Source organism: Orbicella faveolata, unplaced genomic scaffold, assembly GCF_042242905.1.
Source record: "Orbicella faveolata isolate gen_17 unplaced genomic scaffold, um_ofav_v1 contig_1, whole genome shotgun sequence".
Taxonomy (NCBI): Eukaryota; Metazoa; Cnidaria; class Anthozoa; order Scleractinia; family Merulinidae; genus Orbicella; species Orbicella faveolata.
Window position 1 is genome coordinate 13,075,964 of NW_028301536.1, and position 24,037 is coordinate 13,100,000.

Consider the following 24,037-nt stretch of genomic DNA (forward strand, 5'->3'; position numbering starts at 1 on the left):
ATCCACACTAATGCGTTTTTGTTGATGCGTTTCCGTGGATGCCTTTAAGCATACGTCCACATAACACGATCCGAAACGCCCACCGTCAACACACACCAATGCGTTTCAATCATACGTTTTTGAACTGAAAACGCATGAAAAGCTTTGCGTTCCTTTTCACTTCCGTTTTACAGCGGTTTTTGGTCCACATTAAAATGTTCGAAAATGCTGGTGATTATGAGAAAACCGGACACAGTCATCGTTGGCGCATGCGTGTATGATGTAAATGGCATTATCGTTTTTAAAAGCCTCCGCTTTCGCTGTTCACATTATTACGATGGGGATACGTTTTCAAATGTTTCGACTCTAAGTGGTGTGTTCTAAAATAAATTGTACAAGTTGTCACTAAAATTTTCATAAAATATTGGTAATAAATACAGTTGAACCCGGCTATTTCGAACTCTCAGGGGAAACGAAAAATAGTTTGAAATAGCGGGAGTTCGAAATAGCCGATAGTAAATGACTGAAGAGCAAATCCAAGGCAAATGGTTTTGAGTTCGAAATAACGGGGAATTCGAAATAACCGAGTTCGAATTAGCCGGGTCCAACTGTAGACCTCAAAATCTATTCTTTCTAAATATTATTGGTGAATAATAGATGTATGCGTTTTCTATGGCCGTGAACGATGAACAATTACGATCGTATCTTTATTACTACAGCCAAAAGCACGTCAATTTGAACGAGCCTTACGATTTGCATGAGTGTCTTGAATCGTGTTTTAAAAGCGCGCCTCAATATACAGATCATAGTTATTCGAAAGTTTCCGCTTAATGTACGTATAGTGGTTAAACTACCAAGGAAGTGCTTTACAGTCCCTGATGAGCAATAGAAAACAGTAACTGAATTGTTAGAACCAGCGCCTTCGGGCCAATCGTTGTTGTCAAACGATTCAATAGAATTCTGTCATTTTAAGTGCAAATGAAAAAAACTGTTCTTTTAATATGCATGACGTGTGCGTGAATTCGGTGGGGACAAGTTGCTCTTTCACTGTGCCCAATTGGTAGAAATATTGCACTGGTACGTAACAAGTTAATCTGATTGGCTAATTCTTGCATTATTGACGTTTAGCTCTTATACTCACGTATTAAAATGAAATACATGTTGAATACACGCGGTTTCATTTTGAATAATTTACAGATGTTAAGTCTTTCCAGTTGTAAAAGAAAAAAGAAATATAATTAATAGAAAAAAGGGTCCGAAAGATGGAGAAATTCAAAAAACCCTTTGTATCTACAAGATAGAACTTGTAATGTAGAAATGTAGAACATGAATTTAAAATGTAGAATTCCTAATTTTTTGTGCATTTCGTGAAGGAGGTTGTATTCTTGAAAATTTACAGATGTTAAGTCTTTTTTCAGTTATAAAATAAAAAAGAAATACATTTAACAGAAAAAAGGGTCCGAAAGATGGAGAAATTCAAAACACCCTTTGCGTCCACGAGATATGATTTGTGACGTACAAATGCAGAAGATAAATTTAAAAGTGTAAAATTCCTAGTTGTTATGCATTTCGTTTTATTTTCATAACTGACATGTTATTCTATTGTTTTTATTGATGACATTAATTAAAGTTTGTTATTGATCACCATTAGAGGCTAAAAGGCCATAGTGTTTACTGCCAAAGCGCTCTCCACGTGCAAATGTAGAAATCCAGCTTATTATTTGAAACTGTTTTGAACGTTTTAAAAGAAAAATGAAAATTTTGTTGGAAGTTTCGGCAGTTGGTCACGTCATCGTCATCACCTCGTTTCTTTTTAATCTACAAGGAGTCAGTAACGTGACAGGACAGTTAGACTATATGGATTTAAATCTCGGAGAAGACGTCGCAAAACCAACTCAAGCAAGTTGTGAATTCAAGAAGAGATCAGTACGCAGTTTGAACGGTTCGTCGCAGGAGCGTACCGCGGCAGGGCGGAATTCAAGCGATGATACTGTCAGCTCTACAGTGGATAACGATACATCAGACTTCGTTGACGATTGTTTGGTGTGGCCCTATGATTGTCCCGAGGAAGTTAAAATTTCTTGGTTACAAGCGGCGCCGTTTGTTTACGATGCTAGCGGCGACAAGGAACATACACCATATATGAAAGGCATCTTTCATGAAGTGGTCACCCGTGCAATTGGTATTTGTTGCAAAACATTTGCGGGCAAAATCCCGCAAATCCGTTTTCTAAAAAGAGCGTCGAATCTTAGGGTTCTCCATCGTGAACTTATCCATGGCCTGGCAGACATGATAATTCCTGTACACAGCGATGAAGATAAATATGGAGGAAGCTTGCCTTACATTAAAATATTAGATTCCCCTGGTGTTGTACTTGTTGTTCCTCATTCTGAATCCACCGTAAAAGAATGGAAAGTGGTGTTAAAGGCTGTGTTGGGAACATGGCCCGTGGTGTTAATGGCGTTCTTAATGTCGTCCGTCGCAGGTGTATTTATCTGGGCCTTGGTGAGTTTATCGACTTACAATAAAAAAGTTCACCTATTTAAAATCAATTGAAGCGTAAAAATGGAGGCGCGGTGATCAGGTTGAACGTTTATTAACGAAAGAGCTTTATAGAGGTCGATATCGCAATCATTGTTTTCATCGTGAATTTTAGGCGACTTAGATCATCTTAAGGAACCTCCCGGCACAGGGACAAGAATTTCTATAGGAGTTTGTGCGCGTACCATACAATACCTTGGTCAAATAATGCCTTGATCGATAGTTTTACTCGATCAAGCATAAATGAATGCTTATGGACTAAAAAAAAAATGATAATTTTAATTTTCTTTTAAATAAATAAACAACAGTCGTATCATTTTTTTCACGGCAAGTGAATATATGAAAGGTCTTTACAGTTCTTTTATCAGACACATATTTGCATACGCAGGCTTGATTAAATGTTACGTCTTCAGATCAGAAAGAAAGAGAAATTCATTCTATTGAGCGCGTTATCAAAGACCGTCACATCCCTGCGAGGGTTAGGACCTCCTGTTTAAAAATATCACCCCCCGCATTGAATAAAACGTTCAGTTGTGTACCTTGCAATCACGTTACTTATTATTTACAGAGCATAATGATATCACACATGTTGTAAACTTCAACACGTTTGGCTAATTGTTCTCTCTCAGAGTGAACACGGGTATCATTTAATATGTTCACCAAGTATCGTATATTACATATTTAACGGGAATTTTCAAAAGTAATTTGTTCCCTAAATGTTGATACTTTTTGTTAGGACTCTTCCCACAATCCTGAGCAGTTTCCCTCAAGATTTGATCTTGGCGCCTTTGAGGGATTTTGGTGGGCATTCGTTACCATAACAACCGTTGGGTGAGTAAAACCCTCCTAATAATTTAGTTTTGAACACGCACATGAAGCACGTGTGGTATAACTTGTTTGTTTCTTGTCGTTTCTTTACTTAATCCTACAGCTCATGATCAGGAATAGAGTCAGTTTTCCCTTGTATTACTTGTCCGTGAAGTATGTAGAAGAAGACAGAGCCTAATTTTCTTGTCAATGGTTGCCAGGCTGTGCTCGTTTTGTTATGATAACGACTTTTTTCTTTCCAGTTTCTAAGCATTGCTTTTGTAAATATATAATAATAAAATCTTCTACTCTACTTATAACAGATTCTGCACCCTGTGACAATTGCACATGAGTAATAACTTTCTTTTTCTCCGTGCGTGATAATTTGAAGTCTCGTGCCTTAAGATAAAGGCTTCCTGTTTATAATGTGGTGTTTTTTTTAAAGAAGAGAAGGCTAACACCCTTGGGCGAAAGAGATCAAACAAAAGAGTAATTTGGGGATATCTCAAAGCTTTTACTCATTGTAAAACATGAAGCAGAAAAGCACGCAATCTCGGAGTTCTTCGGATAAACTTACCGTGTATCGGAAAAAAGAATTTTTACAAAACTTTTGCTTCGACTGCCGCACATCCTTAAGTACAGTAATGATTAAGACGCTGCATCTTTTCGTTAACGTACCTTATTAACTAAGCTCACAGGCCGTACTACTACAAGTAAATATCGGACCAAGGTCCAATATTCACCCAGAAAGATCTTAAGCAAGCTTGCTAAATGAAAGAATTAGCACTCGGCTGAAAATAATCCCATGATAGAGAACTGGAAAGACGCCGTAAAGTTCTAGCGCAAAATTCTAATTGAGAGCCGACTAAACGGTTAACGTCCAAATAGCCTGTTTCAGGCTCTCGGTGAGTGGACACAATCGAAAAAGCGGGCAGGCGATGATAGATCCCTTGATAGAGAACTGGAAAGACGCTCTAAACTTCAAGTGGGCAATTCTAATTGAGAGCCGACTAGACGTTTACAACACGCTTTAACGTCCAGATAGCCTGTTTCAGCGGGCGGGCGACGATTAGAGTCTTGGAGAGGAAAGGAGAGAGCCGTAGGTCCCAGACCCCGCTCGTCGTTCTCCCCCTCCTCCCTCCACGCGCTTTGGATCGTCCTCAGGGACCAAGAGCCTGAAATAGGCTGATGTCGAAGAGAACACGAAAGAAGAGAATTATGATTCTTCCCCCATACAAGCCAGAGTTTCCCTCAGAAACAACCCCACGCAACCACACCCAGAACTAATCAGCTGATAGTTTAGGCTGAAGATAGTTTGGGTTTGTCACTCTAAACTTCTAACAACCTGACCTGTTCTTTTAATTGTTGATAAAGCTATGGCGACAAGACACCGAAGTCTACTCTTGCCAGGTCGTTTGCCTTGGTGTGGATATTGATTGGTGTCACTGTTTGTTCTGTGATGGCTGCTACCCTCACCAGTGCTCTAACCAATGTCAAGCTTGAGAAATATGACGTGACAACAGGAAAACGGGTTGGGCAATTTTGTGCCTTTATTTTGTTCTTTGAAACTTTGTACTATACCTAAGGGGATGTTGTAGTAATCCCACTCTTTTTCCCTCTAGGAGGTGGTCCTGCATTGATTTTAGGTCTGGGCAGCCCGCTTGATTTTCGAGGGTTTGGATATTTTCCAGCAACAGAAGCTAAGAGAAAAGAAATTGAATCCTCGTCTCATTTAAATGGAATGGAAAAAACGTGAAATACGAAATTGCGGCCATGCCTTCATTAAAGTTCATCCCTCTTCCAAATGACAACAAGAACGTTTATGCTAGGTTCCATGGCTAAATCACCCTAACACCTAACCCCAAATCTACATAGCCGTAGCCCTTTTGAATTAAGCCGAACTAGGCAAACAATCTAATCAACACGGCTGCTCGTTATACTAACCACTGAGTAATCCTTGCATATGATAGGTTGGCGTCTTAAGGGACAGCCCGGCTTTTCAGGATGCCGTCAATTTGGCCGCTAACATTACAAGTAAGAATACGTCATGCTGTTCTCATTAACTGTAGCAATAGGAAAAGAATTGGTAATAGTATAAATGTAGCGATTATAAAGTGTAGCGTAATGTGTTTGTTAACTTTTACCATTAATACCGTGTGAATTTTAATATCCTCTTGAAGCTAAGACGAGTGCTTATTAGTTCAGTTCCTGACTGTCCGTACACCTCCACGCTATTCATTTTGTTTTTTCAACTATCTCAGGTTCATCTGTATTACTTTTGAACTTTCATTTTCGCTAAATTGAAATTCTTTCAGCAACCGAAGGCCGTTAATTTAAAAGACCTATTAATTCAATTCTTTTTAAAGCTGACAGCACAACTGATTTCTAGCAAAAGAGCTCTTTGGCTACGATTTCTTATAAAGCACAATTTGCATCTTTAGTTATGTTAATTCAACCGGACGTATCTTTTGTAGCTCTTGAAGACCGTGATGAGATGTACGACTCGCTGACAAACCAAGAAGAAATCGACGTGCTCGTAGATGACATTTTCATTGGAATTGAGTCTATGAAGACGAAGGATAAAACGCAACAAATGTCAGTAGCCAACTTTATACCACATAACCGAGCCTACGGAGTGGCGTATGGGCACTATGTGTTTCAGGAGGGTATCTCGGACTGTTTATCAAATGTGATCAAGTTCCGTTACAATGATGTGCTTAAAATCACAAGTAATTACATCAAAGATTCTAAGGTGAGATGAACTTCTGGATTTAAATTATTCTATAACACATCCGGCTCTAGTTTAGTGACTGATACTGAACCAATAGCTATAGAGGTAACGTAGTTTGATAAAGTTAAGTCTGTATGCGAGCCAATTGGCCCATCAGGCCGGAGCTTAATTCGGTTTCTGTCAGCATGAAGTGACTAGGAGTATTTCTATTCCCCCTTGGATTGGCTGGCAGTCCACCGCAGGGCCCCAGCGTTAAGTTCGCCGGTGCCCATTTATACACCTGGGTGCAGAGAGGCACTGTGAGAGTGAAGTGTCTTGCCCCAGAACACAAAGACAATGTCCCGGCCAGGGTTCAAACCCGGATCGCTCGATCTGGAGACGAGCGCACTAACCATGAGACCACCGCGCCTTTCATAAAGGTAAAGTAGCAATCACTAGTTGGTTTAATTGGAATTTGACAAGAGAGGATGAAGAATAAGAGAGTTTATCTCCCATACATCTCTTATTCTCAAGGTAATCCCTTTTAAGTTATTTTTAGATCACTCCTGATTTCGAAAATCAAAAGAAGGTTTAGAAAAAAAATAATCCTGTGAGGTGGATTTTGGTCACGTGGACAGCCCAAGCGGAAAAACTGGGTACCATGTCTTAAAAGAACTCTTTCATCGTGATAGTTTTTATTTACCCAAGTAACAAAATTTCTCATTTAACTCTAAAAAGGGTTTTTACATTAAAGAAAGGAAAAGACTTCTACATTAACTCATAATACTGAATACAATGGTAATGATGGCATCAGTCGACAGTGATATTTGCTCTGTTAACCATTCAAGCCCGGGATGACGTCATATCACGGCACGTGTAAACAAAACTATGGTTCATTGGCAAAATAATGCCAATAACATGTTATACAACGTTTTTTTTTTACTCTTTTTTTGAGCAAAGTATTCCCTCGATAACTGGTGGGAAATATTCACTGGAGAAATCAACAGCCTTACCAGACACCTCTCATCTTCTACTTCCGGTTGCATATCAGTTTCAGGTAGTCCCTTAAAATGAAATGTACAAGTCTGGCCGCGCACCTCCGTAGTGACAGAATTGACTCTCGACCAAGAATATAAAATTTAACGCATATTTTGTCCCGTAACAGAAATTCAGTCACTCGTAAATACCTTTGCTCTCCAGGCTGCCGAAAGTCAAAATAGGTCCACCGATGTTGAGCGTAATACCATCAACGCGTTTGACTCTCAGTCGCCAGTGTTCGTTGCTGTTGTGGTAGCACTGTCCTTGTTTCTATTTGTCGTTCTTGTTGGTGGCAAACTGTGCTTTTTCATAACAAAGCAGCTTGACAAAAGGCGAAATACTGGACTAATGGTAACGGCTAGGGAGGATTCAGCTCCGCAAGGTAATTAATATTCGTTAATAATTCACCAGGTTTAAACGAAGGAAATCATGACCGTGACGGTGTTTGGATATCTAATCTTAATTAGCATAGATTTTTACGATTTCATTTCTCCGTTTTCTCCCTAGTTTTAGTTTCGATTGAGAAGATATATCAAACACTCAAGATAGTGTTTGACCACATTTCCAAACACCTCGAAGTTCGTCAAAAATGCTCAACTTCGCGCTGCATTTTCGACTCTCTTCTTGGTTTTTGAAAATGTGGTCTAACACGGTCTTCCGTGTTTGATATATTACCTCAAAGTTACTTTTAATCAAACCTGTTATACATTTAAGCGGACACAAAGGTAGTGCTGTGTCTAAATGTCATTTATACTCACTCCAGCATTGAGGAGCAGCTTTGGCGAAATATTTCTCGATTTCCTTTAGTTAGTACTTAACCTTGCAAAACACCTCTTTCTCAAAACTTCTTTCCCTTATTTTTCTACAGTAATTGCTGAAGAATTCAATATATTGCCGTCGACTTGTAGTTGTGGACAACAGCAAACAGAGGTTTAGATGCTGGGATGCATTGCATAAGAAGACTAAAAGTTAAAATCTGCTAGCTATGGTTGGAGTGTGACATGTTACAGTATGATTTCTTCTTTAGGGGTAATATACCCTGATGCTCTTTATTCAAATCGACGTTTTGTGCAATTTACATATTACGTTGTGAAGATTTCTTGTACCCAAGAGTACCTCCTGTGGTTTACAGTGGAAGGTATCTTAATCTTATGACGAAGTTTTAGATTATTTTTAAGATTTGTATGAAGAAAAAGAAAAGAACAGTTATAGGAGGATTTTATCCAAATTCATAAAAGTTTAGATATGCAGTCATGTAAGCTAAGGATGTCGGATGAAAGTTGTAAGCTTTCGAGACTGAAAAGTGAATGCGTAGAATAGAAGAAGCGATGCACCGTGAAAATACAGATGAGATTAATAACGTGAGGAACGTGAATTCTTATGTTTCCTTCTGTTTGTTAAAATGATTCTCTCAGACAAACGTTTAGCAGAATTTTGAAAAGCTTCAAAAATACAGAAACCTACAAAATCAGAAAATCTCTGAAGGGTCGAAACGTATCAGTACCTCAAGGGTTAAAATAAGACCCTGCCGAAATATTTTTACAATAACATGCGTGGATACCCAAACTTCTATTCGGTCTTGTTTCGTAAGCTTCACTCTTAGATCGGGATTCCTTTCGCTTCAGAAAAAATCAAGTCACTTCAACCTTTAACATTTCCTTTGTATTTTATATTTGTTATTGCTTAACTCCATTCTCCCTTATTGAGTAAAAATCATGAAAAACTAACAGTTATTTTCTTCTTTTACTTGGAATCTCTGAATTACACTGGAATCTCTATTTCGTAAGCTTGAACCGTTGAACCAAGAGATAACTCGAACCAAAAGTTGTTTCCCACTAGATTTACTTTTTTGAACCCTGTAATTTTATCTCTTATCCTGCTCTTTTCTAACCCTCGATAATTCAAAACTTCCGCACACTCAAAGCAATCCTCGGACCTTGCAGGAATAACTCACATTTGATAGCTTGCACCTTTGGAAATTTTAAAAACTACGCTTCAGCGCCGACTTTAGGAAGCAGCTGCACGACCAGGAATCAGAATTAAAAAATGACAACTGGATTACATTTGTTACGGTGTGATGTCCCGAAAAAAAAAATGTAAAACGTACGTCACAAAAAATTGAGAGATTGTGAGCTAATGTAACTCGGGACGGAAAAGATGGAAAAAAAAAACAAAAAACAATTTTGCCTCTCTTCGTATTTTATTATTTATCTTGAACTCTTTAATTAACAGTTACATTGTACGATTTAACTTTGGAGGCCTCTTAATGGCAGCTTATCAAAATCGATGTTTCATTAATTATGTGTTTTTCTGCCAACTTTGGTTGAAGACTTTTCTTTCTTGTTTTTGGTGAAGAGTGCCTTTCCTGAGGACAGATGTAAGTCGTCTTCACTCGCCACGCGTTCTGAATAACTTGGATTCGGAATGGGTGCGGAGCATGTTGCTGGTTTTGTGTAGAGAGCGCTCTGCTCTTCCAAAATCGGCCAAGCATCGTACCACTCCTTGATATTTCCGATCGCTGCATCACAACTTTTCACATGTGCTGTAATTACTTCGTCACTAAGCACGTGATTCCACATATTGATTGAGGTCACACGAATTGGAAACGCCTTTCCTTGTGGGACATCTAGACCAAACCTTCCCCCTCCTGAGAAGCTTTGAACTCCTGAATACTCCCAAGTGCTTTCTCGCTCTCCATCTACGAAAACACGTAACACGCGGTTCATACCGGACCACGTGGTGGAGAGCAAATGCCAGATTGGATTTGCCATGAATTCTTGTGGCCACCGCCAGTAGAATTCTGCCGTTACTCCGCTAATGAACGAAATAGAGCCGAGGAAGAAGTCAGGAGTGTCTACTTAGTTACAAAATAGATGATATTTATTTTCAGTGAAGGGAAATCGTTATCAAGTTCAAAAGAAATTTTTCACAATCTTCTGTCATTTTTATTTTGTCGGTTGAATCTAAATTTGTTAAACAACAACAACAGGTATTACTTTTTTAACCGTATCTATAACAAAATTCTCGATCGTGACTGGTTCAAGACGCGGCTATTTGTCACGTAATCGGCGCACGATCACGTGGGTGTCCAATTTTAGGTATCCAGTTTGAACTTTTTGTAATTCGATACCCACGTGATTTGCATGTCAACTACGCGCGCTTTAGTGGCTTCCTTCGTAATGTTTTGTACAGTTTTGAAAACTGACTTACGAAAAGCGCTACACGTTTTCGCTCAAAAGAAGTTCTCAAAATACATTTTTAATTCCGAAATTTGTTATAGATACGATTAATTGGCAACTGGACCTCGTGTCGTACAATTTAGGGAGTAATCGCGCGAGTAATTGCAAAATCGGACGAGCGCGAAGCGCGAGGTCGATTTCAAATTACTCCACTCCTTCCAGTTACTATTACTTATATGATGACAAAGATAACTAGACCTATAGCATCACTAAGCTAACTTACTACAGTACTGTTCACATAATCTTCAAGTCACTATTGATCGACGGTAAGCTTGAACAATAGTTTTAGTATATACCAACAGGGACCTCTGACATGATAGAGAAAACATTTTTAGCGTCTAGTATTTAGGAACAAACCACCGTAGCCGGGTATTTCACTGGTTGGGTATATACTCAAACATTCTTTACTTCAGAGTCGGTAAATGAACAGCGAGGGATATTTACCTAAACATCCACACTCTGAACGCCAAACCAGACGGACTATGTTCGTACTCCACAAAATCCAGGTAAATACGGGCGTCGGAATAGAAATATATCCCAGGAGTGGGGACCTTGGTGCCGGATAACTGGACCCAAAATGACACTGTTAATTCTGACATTCTAGGCATGTCTGTGTCGAAGTCAATCTCCTTTGGGCCTGTGAGTTCATTTCCGTTAATTTCAAAAGATTCTGAAACGAGAATGAAAAAAAAAAAAGAAAAAAAAGATTTAATTAAATTTCTAAGGTGGGAATTGAAAACTTATATTAGCATCTAAACCACCAACAAGCTATTACGAGGTTTTCGTGATTTCTTGGTATACAATCGCAAAAGATACCCTGGTGTGTAAAAGCATTTACTTGCTGTCCTGAGCACCCCAAGTGAGACCAAACGTAAATTTATAATGACGCCCAAGACCAGAAGACGAGCAACCCAACCACTTTCACATGGGAGTACCACCCCCTACCCCCCCAAACCCCAACCAGGGGAAAGTCTTTCTGGAAACACTGGTTAATATACACTGAAATCATATATAATTTCAATGCTATCATTTATATTACGACTCACCCTTACAAACTCCCTTCGATGTCAAGAAGGTGTTTTCAGGACAGTGATCCAAGCACTCGCCAGTGTTGATGTCCTTGGCCATTCTGCAGGCTTTACATTGGGTACTCTTTGGCCCTGTGCATCCTAAATCAAAGACGTAAAACTTCTGTCATGTCAGGCAATGTGTCAATGACGAACCTTATTTTAGAGTACTTTGAAACATTGCTATCGCAAACCCTTTAATGGATTGTCGCCATCGCTGTTTAAAATACGGCAGCGAAAGCACAGCTTAAAAAAGTCAATGAAATTTGCTCGCTTGCTGCAGGACGTGAGGTGCGAGGTCAGTATAGATTCGAAGAAAATATAATCATCATTTTCGCTAAATTATTGATACAGTCAAACCTGTTTTATGGGGAAAACGTGTAGAGCCGTATCATCAGGCAGAGGCTAAGATACTTCTGAACATTTTCGGTCAAAAACTTGGTAGATTTCAGGTTGATTTCGAAACATCGTACTGCACCCTCTGTAATGGTTATGGAGATATTTTTCATCACGTCTTAGAACAAAGTCAAACTGCGTTGTCGAAATATTTAAAGGTTCAATCGTTATTTTAACAAACTTATATATTTGGTGTACTGTGCTTTGTTGATTATTGCATCTGAAGTTCCAATTCTTCATCATAATTTTATGGGTTATTGCCAAAGATGGCTCAATATTGGTTGAGTTTTCTTTCTGGCGTTCTTATGTGAGACGCTGTCTATGTCCATAATAGCACAGAAAAGTACCTATACAGTCATCAAGATAAAACCTGAGCTTGGAAAATAAAGGATTCACTACATGCCACAAGGAAACTATTGAGGGACACCGGAGGTGATCTCGAGCGGGCCAATCACAAAGTAGAATTCGGTTCATTTTTCTCGCTTGCAGAGCTAGCCCCACAACTAAAGAGATTATTGCGTCTCTTCTTGCGATAATTAATCAAACGTTGCAATGCCAATGCCAATGCTAATGTTGAGGGAACTCCTGAGAGTGAAGCTTAGATACCTAGGAATATGGGAGGAGGAGGGTTTCACGAAGCCCAAGCCCGTTTTGTGAAGCACAGAGGTAGGCTTCACGAAATCAGCTAGTAATTAATTTCCCAGAACTTCTGATCGATCCGACAGAGTATATTGCATGTACATTTACTCTGAGATTGGTGCATCAGCTCAATTCACTCTCTTGAACAGTGAAAATAGGAAACAGCCTTACATACATGTTTCATTTGATTCTGTTTGTATAGAACTTGTTTGTCTTACCGGAACATATGAACCTTTATCTTACCTGCGGTTGGATCACAATTTAAGTGGCATTGTTCAGCGCACAAGCCGGTTGGATTGTCTTCCCTTGTGCTGCCCTTACAACTTGCATCGGTCAGCTTTCTTGGCAGCAAATGGGCATCCATTATCTTAGCGGGAACGTCTTCGATACCGAATGCGTAAAACTGAACGCTTAGTGGTGGATCAGACCCGTTTTCTGCGACGTCTCCGAAACTAAGAAATACGTCCCCAGCATCTGAGCTTCCTTGGCTTTTGCCGTATTCGATGCGGACAGCCTCTTTCGACTCTGTTACGCAGACAAAGTAGGATTGGTGTATGGATTCTGTACCAATACCAACAGCACTTTCATCTTCGATGAATATCTTTGACGTTGATCCCTGAAATGACATGTTTTTGTATATACTATTTTGGAAGAACTGATAATGTCACATATATGAAATGCTTGAAAACTAAACGAGTTGCTCAATTCAAAGTAATCACCCCTGTAGCATCCATCCTCTATATACCCCCTCCGGCCCCAAAATTTGCTCCTGCCTTTTCGGTGACTGTTCAACTTAAAAACTATGCTAATCGTCATTGAATCTCATCGGCGCTGTAAATACCTTCTTTGGTGGAATAGTTAGATTAGCAAGTAGGGAAACCTCTTTCAATATCTAAAGAAGAAACTTAATGCCGACTCGATGACAACGCATGCAGAGAGAAAATTGTTTTTCAAACAATACTAGTAAAAAGGCTTAACCATTTCTGGCGAATTAAAATATTGGTAATAACCTATTTGCAACCTATGCTAACTTCAAGACATCAAAGACATCAAATTCAGAAACTGCAATCATCTAATAATGTAATATTTCCACCAATTAAGTGACTAAAGCTAAAATTTGAAATAACTGAGCGACAAAATAACTTCACGCTACCTTGTATATATCAACTCTGTCGCTGGCTATTCGAATAGTGTACTGCGAATGCGGTTTTCCTGGAGACACAGCAAACATCACATAGATAGTTCCACTTGTAATCGCCGTGAAATGTAGACATTTTCCTCCTTTTGGATCAAAGTGCAACGCATTTGAAAACATAACTTTACATGTCTTAATAGCGGGAGCAGGAGCGGAGGCATCCATTAACTTTGAGCGACGCTTAACTGTTTTTCCACGATTAGCCTCAACTTGCCCAATAATAGAGCCCCTCATGTTAGAATTTAAACCTGGGAAGATTTTCTTGGACGCTTTAAAGTCGCTGTCAGTAAGAACAAGTCGACCTGTCTTTTCATCGAAGCTCAGTACCAGACCAAGAACGGAAATTTTCTTGTTTTTAGGGTCACCACTACCTCCATTGTTAAAGCCATTGTAAAGGTGAAGAACTTTTTTCTCGTCATCAGTGAACCAGCGATTGTCAAGGAATCGAATGCGTCGCACCATATTCTTAGGAATCACCACGCCTCCGTGCTGGGAATCTTTCAAGTCTTCTTTCATGTCGATTATGACCTTGACCGGCATCCTGGTTGTTATCAATGATTTCCACGTGGGTACACCTTTGACTCTTAACAATTCTTTTGAATCTGAGCTATCATTTGGCGCAAACAGTGCACGGCTTGATGGCTCTGACAACGCCTCGGTGGCTACCTCAGTTGCAGGTTCAGAATTACACTTGAGGTTGAAATCCGAGATGGAAATGGTGCCCTGCGTAAGAAAGATTTTTTATCAAACATAGACTTTACGTTATAGTATTAGAACGTTTATGTCTGCAATTGAAATGTACCAAGCCACAGCTCCGATGATTTTCCAATGATTTACTCCCTGGTGTCAAATATGCACTAGTAAGTCAAGTGTTGCGGGAAATTCCCTCGTAAAGGGGCTAGCATATTCATCATCTTGTCAGTCGGAGTGTAGATTAAGGATTTTAGTATCATTAAGGGCGTTCATGAGAGAGGCAATCAAGGTATCTGTTTGGGTTGCACGGATGGATAGAGTAAAAAGCGTCGTTATGTAAGTAAGTAAACAAGCAAGCAAGCAAGCAAGCAAGCAAGCAAGCAAGCAATCAAATAACTGAGCAAGCAAACAAGCCGGCAAGCAAACTGGGAAAAATAAACTGTGGAAAAAAAATCCGTGGGGAATTACTCAGGAATTATTCTTCCTTGAGCTAAGATGTCGTTAAACTTTGGAAAAACTAATGAAGGAGCTGTCCGATCTTTCCAATGTGATGAAAAGCTTGAGAATTGGCACCGTAATACGACGCTGCTATCTGTATCTTGATGCTTGCTGATGCACGGATACACTATATAAGATCAATGAGCAAGAAATGTCAAAAAAAAAAAGACTTTAATATATACCTCTTCCATGTAAGTTTCAATGGCTCTGTGAAGACTCGATCGTCTTCTTTTTATTGCCTGCTCCAAGCCACCACGCCCCTCAAAGGGGCAGTACACCTTCTTCTTTAACTCGTCGCCCTCGGTAATTTCATAGTATTTCACTTCTTCTCCATCTTCATTTTTCTCTGATTTTAGCGCCGAGACGTAACCTTCACAGCCCCAATTAACAGTTTCCTCTGGGAATAGATCGGTTGCGCGAAAGTTTACCAGGTCAGTAATGGGACTCATGCGAAACTTGAAAGGCTTAGGGTAAGAGGGAATACTTGTTAGCCAGTGTTTGAATTCGTTTTTAAATGTCGGTGAGTATACATCAGACAAGATTGAAGCAATTTCATGGCTTCCTCCCTGGGCCACTACCGATGTGGACGTAGTCTGAGTTGCCTTATTGAATCCAGAACCCTGTTCGTAGGAAGCACTGGCGCCAACGCTTGCGAAAAGACTCTTGTATTCGGCTTCCATAATTATTGAAAAGTGCGTCTTCGACTGAGCAGTCTCCTTATCCATGGTTTTACGAATTTCAAGCTGGCCTCCAAACTTTGCTGATTTTATGTAATGAGTTCCCCATCGTTGAACGAAGTCCTCTGTGAACAAATAATTATAAACATATATTACTAATCACAGTGAAAGGCCCAAAGATGATTGTAAGCGTAGTATCTATGTATAGACTTCTAATACCCTGTTCACACTAACATGATAATTACGTTTAAGAGTGGTTTAACTAAACAAGGTTAAAAATTAGTTGCTCATATCGTGCACACCCGACAAGTTAACCTGGTAAAACTTGTTTGATTAAAAGATGGTAGCAAGGTGGTTTGAAATTTTTCTTCTCAAAATGACAGCAAAGCGGAATCGACAAATTGTAGAAAATCTTAACCTGATTTAGTTAAACTAGTTTAGTTGGTGTGAATGGGGTATTAGATACATAAACATATCAGAGAATGCAATTCGACTCCAGTAAGAACAAGGTTATGGTCATCATGGTCTCTTGGCAAGACATACTACCTTGACACTACTCAGCCATGATAGATTCATAACAAGTAGGAAAAAAGTTGCATTGTATACTGACTAAACATTCGACGATTTGACAGTCTGTTTAGTGTCATGGAGTGGGGGATCGTTAAGAGGGAATGTCACTGCCGCTCTATCGATCCATTAAATGTTATTTCCTCATTGTCGTGAAGAACATTCCACGACATGCATAAGCTTGAGGCGTGAATCATGTTAGTTAGTTAATGCTGTATATCACTTACGATACTTTATCGGAGCGCCTGGAGAATAGTAAGATAGCGGCAACTCCATGAACTCTCGCAGAAAATTAAGACTGAGGTCACTGGGCTTCACTTCGTCCATGAATATCTCGTATCTTGAAATCAAACAACAAACAACACTTTGAACACGGCGCAATAGCGATACTCTAAGTTGATGGACGATGGAGTACATACCAATTGGCTTAACATGATATAGGTTAGCCAAACATTGCTAACGAAGAGATTGCAACTGAAGTGATGACGCCAGAACTTTCAGAGTTGTTTGCAAATGTCAATTTTAAATTTGTTTAGTTACGCTTCAAATAATAACCACTTGGTGAAACTTTATCAACCAGACAAAAGTTATTGTTGTTGGCCCTCAAGCGATCTATAATAATCGTAAGTTTAATTGGAATCAAAACAAAATCAACCATCCTCATTAACAAGATCTACTTACCTTTCAATGTTGACGTCAAGTATTGCCAAAAAGCTATCTTTCGTTTCAGCTGAAGAGCTGCCCCAAGCCTCCTTTACACCAGCGTAAAAGCCAAATACGGAGCCAGATACGCCAGCCTCTTGCTGAAGGAAAGTAGTGTACTCTTCACTTCCTTGAAAAGTGTACATTGAAGCCGATGTATCGTAGATTCCGTGCACATTCATTGTGTCAGGTACATCAAAATCATCGTAACTATAAAAAGAAAATCTAAAGTTGCTTTGGCCTTTATTGATAGCTAACTCGAGAATTCTGAGTTTAATTTGACGCGGAGCAAACTATTTTGTTCAAAATAACACAACTATTATATTACCTGGCGACACTCGACAAGCGACGAACGAGTTGCCGGACGCGGGCGACGCATTCTTGGCGCCAAATTAAAAGTTTGGAGACACAAAAATGTTTCATATTTTTCACTTTTTACAATCTGATAGGGTTTTTGGAATCATAAATCCCTTTTCAATACCTTCTCCAGTGAGAAACGTGTCTCTACTAGCGTTTTATCGCTGGTGTTCTATCACGAATGCCGTTCTCTGATTGGCTACGCTACTCACTTTCTATTCTGTTGTTGTCTTAGGTAGCATTCTTTCAGCCAGAGCAGCGTAGCAGCGTACGCTGGGGGTCGCTTCTTTGTGTTTTCGAAATGTCTTTGAAGAGGATTAAGATAAAGATTTGAACTACTAGTAGTTTTATACTAAAACAATTAGGCTATTCGCTCTCGATTTCTATGCGTGATAATTGACTCGGACTGCGCACTCGTCAACTATCACGGGATAGAAATCTCGAGCTCATAATCTAATTGTTTGTTAGTAGAATTCTACTTGAACACTAATGCAAATGCTGCAATCTGATTGGCTGAGCCACTGCACACTATCAGCCATTAGTGGAACTCTACTAGTATACTAATGCAAATGCTGCAATCTGATCGGCTGAGCTGCTCGTATACTATCAGCCACTAGTAGAATTCCACTAGTATACTAAAACAAATGCTGCAATCTGATTGGCTGAGCTACTCGTATACTATCAGCTATTAGTTAAATTTTACTAGGATACTAATGCAAATGCTGTAATCTGATTGGCTGAGCCATTGAACACTATCAGCCATTAGTGTGCAGTGGCTGGAGGTCATCTGAGAAATGGCGACGTTTTTTTCGTTTTTCCAAAGTTTTGGAGGAAAATTTTGATGCAAATGGATAATTAAATTCCTGAGAAGTCTAAACGAAGGACATTTACGGTTTCTTGACATTTAAAAAAGTTGAAATTATTGAAAAAGCTGATGCGCGCGTGCAAACAACTTCAATTTTAAATGACAATTCAATCCGAGCGATCTTTATTAGGCGCAAAGTTTAATAATAAGGCAAGAAATAATTGGAAACCGTTATTTGAAGTACATTTTAGTAAGAAGTCTACTAAAACAATTAGATTATTCGAGCTCATAATGTAATTGTTAATTAGAGTGCAGTGGCTGTCGGTTGTCCACGAAATGCGACGTTTTTATCGTTTTTCTGAAGTTTTGGAAGGAAAGTTTAGAGATAAATGGATAATTAAATTCCTGAGAAGACTAAAAGAAGGACATTAAAGGATTCTTGACTTAAAAAACTCCAAATTATTGGGAAAAAAAATGGGTGCGGTCGACAAAATTTCAACGTTTTCGCGTAAGGATAGTACAATTTTTCCCGCCTGCTGAAACCTGATTGGTCAATTCAAATTCTCCCAGCAGCAAAACTAACACCAACAACAAACAGAAACAAAAACAAAGCAAAACACCAAATCTGTGCAAAGATGCCAAAGGTGTGAAAGGGATTTTTAGTAAGCAAGCCTTGGAGAGGATTTTTAATAACTGACGTAAACTAAGTAAGACCTATTACACTCAATGTTTTCTCACGTTGCTTTATTCTTGCAGTTTCTTTGCACAATGCTCATCTTTCTTGATTCAGGACTGTACTTTCCTCGTCCGTCAAATCCTACTCCAAGGAATGCTGCCCCATCGATCTGGTTCTGTTGACACAAACAAATCATTGGGCATTTTACTGTCAAACCTTTTCTGATCGTTCAATTTTGTTCAAAAAAATTTTGATAAATTATGCCATATGATATCGTTTGAGCCATTTGTAGTCCAGATGTGCTTCATTGGTTCAGAGGGCAAACTGTCCAGTGCATTTAAAATTTGTAAGGGGGTAATCGAAAGATAAAGATAAAGAGAGGTGGAGTGGGAGGGGGTGGAAATGAATTAAAGATGGGTATACTAACTTAGGTTGCTGTCAAGCTATGAGTGGAGGGTTATTGTCTATAACGTTTGAGTGAAGTTTACAATTTGCATGCTAAACACATACTTGAATTGCAACTGGATGTTGCTGAGACCTATTACTTTTGCCTTGATTTACCTCATATAGCACTCACCCAACATACAGTCGACTTCGCTCTTGAGTTGTAGCAAGGATCAGTACTACTGTAATTTTTTCCGTAACAACCGTTCATCATTACGCTCCCGATGCCTGCTGGGTACACAAACGGGACATCAGGAGCTTCTTTGCTGGAGGAGGATTCTTTATCACTGATTGACGATTGGAAGTGATATCCTGGTGGGACATACAGGCTATTGGTTGCCCACGATTTGTCCGGTTCTATGTCTAACTTGATCTATAGAAATATAAAGACAAGAACGAATGGCTCATTTCCGAGTCGCCTTAAGCCTCTCTGTCAAGGCAAAGGCCTGGTGCACAACCATTCACATGAAAATGAGTTTAATTTGCTTGTGAATGAAATCTCAATTTCATATGAAAGGATGGGCACCAAGACTTGCTTTGAGAAAGAGGCTAAAGGTAATTCGGAAATAGCCTGTTATACTAAGCGAAGGAAATCGATTCGATTTGCTTTGAATTCGAATTATTTTCGCGCTTACTCCGTAGATTTACTCTACCAGATACTTAGGGAGGAACTCCCAAAGGATATTGCTGGCGAAATGAGGGGCGTTTTCTTGTAACATTTACCTTATTTCAGACCAATATATGTGATTTTCCATACCCCATTTCAGAACTGACCCGCAACTAATCAGGAATGGTTTATATTTGCGTAAACATGTCAGAAAGGCTTCAGAATCCTTGATTTTAATGGGACTAAGGTAACTTTCACCTTAAAACATGTTTAACTCCAGCTTAGAGTGCAAAAACATAACTCATTTTAAAGCGGAATGTCTCAAAAACCCTACTTTTTCTGCTTCGCATACCTAATAAACATACACAAGGAGGGACCCCCAGATAAGACGTACCATAAGGAATGGAATATAATCGATTCTACTGAAGTAGTGCCAAAATAGCATTTAAACCCAAGAAGGTAGGACGAGGCTTTTGTCCAGTGTTAGGGGTACCCCGTTCTACCTCAAAAGAGCAGAATACGACAAGGAGAGTGGAGCGCGAATCAAGAAAGTGAGCTTGACTGAACTCATACATCAGGATTTAGAATTCTGAAACAAACAGAATGAACACGTATGTTACCTCTTTCTTCAAAAACTGCTCCGCTTTTTCCTGAGCCTCGTCAATTATCTTGAGTTGTTTGTCCACCAATTTCCCCGCCACTTCGATCCCTTTTTCGATAACAGCTTCTTGTACTTTTGGATTCTTCAGAAGCGTCAAAGCCACTGCTGGTAATGCACGCTTTTCAACTCCCTCCTCTGTCTCCTTCCCCTCGCCTTGTTCTCCTGTTGTTTCTACATCAGTACAAACAGCCAATCATTTGACCGGCATTATATCTCATGTCAAAAATACAGCTTAATGTGTAGATGAAGACCGTTGAAACGAACTATTGTATCGTCGTTGGAAATTAGTCCAAACCAAACGCTTTGCTGAGAAAAGGAATTGCCAGCTAGTTTGGGGACGATATGCATATCATAGGGTTGCAGTAGTACAATAATAACCCTTTTGCTATGAAACCTATGTGACGCCAAAATGTTTCCAAAAAAAAAAAAAAAAAAAAAAAAACAAGTAGCGAAAGAAGGAAAAGTAAAACTACATTACCTTCGGTAACTTCAGCCTCATCTCTAACGCTATTCGTTTTTGTTATTTTTTCATCATCTATTCCGTTTAGCTTTCCGGACGAAGAACCACTTTGATTAACTTCATTTTCAGTGAGGGGGCTTTCACCTGACGAATCTCGTCTATACTCAACACCTTGTTTAATGTGTCCAGCTCGGATAGAACCTTAATCAATAATAAAGATAAAGTATCAGCCAGTGTTCACGTGAGATGAACACGAAGCACAATAGCCTATTTCCGAACCCTAAACCCCTCTCTACCAAAGCGAGGCCTGGTGTACAACCATTCATATTAAAATGAGTTTAACTTGCATGAGAGCAAAATATCATTTTCATCAGGAGCTATATGAAAGGTTGAGCACCAAGAATCGCTTTGAGAAAGTGGCTAAAGGTAATTCGGAAATGGCCTATTTTATTCTGTTTTCTATGAAACATATTCAAGGTTTTTGTTGTTGACCAATGAGAGATCGGGAATATAGACGATATCAGTTTTCTCTCAAATCCCTTGCTCAGTTACGTTTTTCGTCATGAACTTAAACAGATAAGGACCATATGAATTACAGTCGAACCTCTACTAACGGCCACCTCTCTACGATGGCCACTTTTTTGTCCCGGCGGACAGTCCATACATTCACTCTTGTTTCAACCTCTCTCCAAAGGCCACCTCTCCACAACGGCAACGGCCACTAAAGCACGCCCCAACTGCCAAAATAACCTCTCGACAAGGGGCATTTAATCAACGACTTACGAACACCGTGTACAAAACCTCATCTCTTATTGTAACAAGTTACCAAGCTTGATCCGTACCACGCGTCTTTGGTCTCTGTTTCTGTTTGAAATCTGTTTTACTGATGTATTTTTCATTTTGTTACGTATTTATATGCTACAATATGCAGTTTTACAAATAATAACAATGTAGATTCCGAAAAAAGTGTCATGTTACACCCCTCCCCCCCCCCCCCCCCCGATAACGGCCATCTCTCTACAACGGCCACTTTTTTCCGCCTTCAAGGTGGCCGTTGTGGAGAGGTTCAACTCTATTCTTGTATTTCTCAGGGGCGCATGCGTGCTTAGAGATAGATGTACCAAAACGCGTACGTGAGATCTTTTCCCGCGATCTTTCTCAGTTTACCTACCTGTAAATAAAGTGAAAAACATTACCATGATAGCAACTTTCCAAAGAATCATTTCTCTGGCATAGCACGAGAGACTACTGCAAAGAACAATGCTAAAATAAAAAAAAAATTCACAATCAATATAGTTGCTAATTCAGATTTCTTGGTATACTTCTTTCTTTCTTTTGCCAAGTTTCCCCTCTTTAAACTTTGAAATACATCATCATTTATTCGCCGAATAAGGTAAGTGCTACGTCTACCATTTTTGCGTTAAGTTTTCCATTTTTTCGTTTAATCAATTCCTATGCAAATTACGCTATCCTTTGGCCCACTGGGACAAATGATTTGCATCGCTCACGGACTAGCTTATATTTAATTTAGGGATAAAGGTTCCGTGATAATTTTAAAGTTTAAAAGACCGACCAAGCGACGACCGTAGCTTGCGTATCCAGGACCCGTCCAGTTTTACTTCGGTCCTTCTGGTAGAATTCCTGTAAGTCCTTGTTTGTAGTACTGTTTTATTTCTGTTAACCTAAGCTCTCTGCTATTATTGCACTGTTAAAAATATCTGTTTTGTTGTTGTATTTCGTATCCTTCAGGCAAACTCGTAATCATGCGATTAAACAGAAAATTGTACGATGTTTGAAGTATAACGTACACTCTATGCACTTTGTGGTACACTTTGAAGCATATAAAATATGGACTTGAACGCATCAGTATGTGACGGAATGCTATAGATAACGTTTCAAATCAATCCTCAGGACCGAGTTGTTCGAAAGCCGGTTAACATTAACCCAGGATTAAAAGTTAGGGTTGTGTAATCAAAAATAGTCCGCCTTTTGCCTCGGGCTGCGGAATGGTTCACAGTTCATAAGACAATAATTATTTCATGAGTGTTAGCGCGCGCTTGTTATAGAGCCGATGAAATAACCAACGAGGGCGCAATGTCGATTTCCAATCCCCTCATGTTCAACAATGGCAAATAGATTAACTGTGTTAGTAACCTATCATTTCGGTTTATGCCGCTGAATTTAGTTTAAAATTACTACCTTACTCCAATATCGAATGAAATGGACTTTTTAATATGCTCTAAACGAACCGTCGGTGGCACACGTTCACTGTGTAAGTTGAATGACACACATAAGAAAACGAACGAAAGAAAAGAACTGTTCAGGAATATTCTTGCTCCGTCTTCTCTAAAGTTGTGTACATCATGGAAAGTTATGAAAAATTAAAAAGATGCAGATTAAAGGGAAGATGCGAACTAATAAACCATTTTACAGTTGTCCGCTCAGTGACCTGGCCTTTGAATGGCAGCGAGGCTGGAGGTGACCTTGTTTTGATACAGACCTCACTGCTTTTGTTGTGTAAATCAAGTTGTACTAATGTTAACTAGGTGCATTTACATGACACAAGCAGAGAGGTCTGTATCAAAGCAAGGTCGCCTCCAGCCTCGCCGGCATTCAAAGGTCAGGTCACTGAGCAGACAACTGTAAAATGGTCTGGAAATGGCTGAAAATGTAGCGTTTCCTTCATTGTAAGTCAAATTGAGCAACAAATCGCCTGCTTTTAGATACAAAGAAATTAACGAAACTGAGCTGAGAACCGATTTCTAGCACAGACGGTAAAAATAAGGACAAAAGAAACTGTCAATAGCTACACCAACGGAGAGAAACATATTGAGGTTTGAAAAGAATTTCATTGTTCATGGTTTTTGATTAAACTGAACGTCACGAACAAATGCCGGGTAGTGTCAACAAATATCATATAGAATAAACAAGCGTCATTTTAAAGTACATTACAGCTGAGCCTAATTTTGTTTTAACCCTCAGAAAAATTGTTTAAGCTCTCGGATGTTTCCGTTAAGGTGTTACGAATTGTTAAACAGCTCGAGAAAACTCAGTCGTAGTTTATGGACCATATATTTGCCTTCCCCCACCCCCCTTTCCCGCCCCCCTCCCTCCGAAGCCCGAGACACGCACGGGCGGAGCGAGACTCCAAACTCCAAGCGATAACTCCTCGCTTATAGTTTGGGCAAAATATCGTGCTCACCATAACTGATAACTTTCGTGGTTGACCAGCTGTTAACCAGTTGAAAGTTATTGCCATTTCCTGTCCATTTCTTTAGA

General features: G+C 39.4%; 2 protein-coding genes across 2 annotated transcripts in view; one reads left to right on the top strand and one right to left on the bottom strand.

Annotated features, from left to right (window-relative positions):
• The first annotated feature begins 1,436 nt into the window (after positions 1–1,436).
• Positions 1,437–9,256, top strand: LOC110061215 (uncharacterized). The gene is made up of 7 exons (XM_020768046.2): positions 1,437–2,484; positions 3,257–3,351; positions 4,702–4,858; positions 5,298–5,361; positions 5,802–6,079; positions 7,238–7,457; positions 7,944–9,256. Exons 1-7 carry the CDS (start codon positions 1,732–1,734, stop codon positions 8,009–8,011), a joined length of 1,635 nt encoding a protein of 544 aa, XP_020623705.2. The 5' UTR covers positions 1,437–1,731; the 3' UTR covers positions 8,012–9,256.
• The window catches only part of LOC110061332 (uncharacterized), a 15,387-nt gene continuing 606 nt past the window's right edge, over positions 9,257–24,037 (bottom strand). The window contains exons 2-14 of the mRNA XM_020768171.2: positions 21,930–22,021; positions 20,777–20,959; positions 20,258–20,469; positions 19,164–19,403; positions 18,649–18,761; positions 16,728–16,958; positions 16,274–16,386; positions 14,985–15,604; positions 13,570–14,334; positions 12,660–13,032; positions 11,361–11,483; positions 10,759–10,984; positions 9,257–9,889 (exon numbers count right to left, since the gene is read on the bottom strand). Coding sequence (XP_020623830.2) covers positions 9,370–9,889; positions 10,759–10,984; positions 11,361–11,483; positions 12,660–13,032; positions 13,570–14,334; positions 14,985–15,604; positions 16,274–16,386; positions 16,728–16,958; positions 18,649–18,761; positions 19,164–19,403; positions 20,258–20,469; positions 20,777–20,959; positions 21,930–21,981 — 3,771 coding nt within the window. The 5' untranslated portion in view covers positions 21,982–22,021 and the 3' untranslated portion in view covers positions 9,257–9,369. The remainder of the gene's footprint in view (positions 9,890–10,758; positions 10,985–11,360; positions 11,484–12,659; positions 13,033–13,569; positions 14,335–14,984; positions 15,605–16,273; positions 16,387–16,727; positions 16,959–18,648; positions 18,762–19,163; positions 19,404–20,257; positions 20,470–20,776; positions 20,960–21,929; positions 22,022–24,037) is intronic.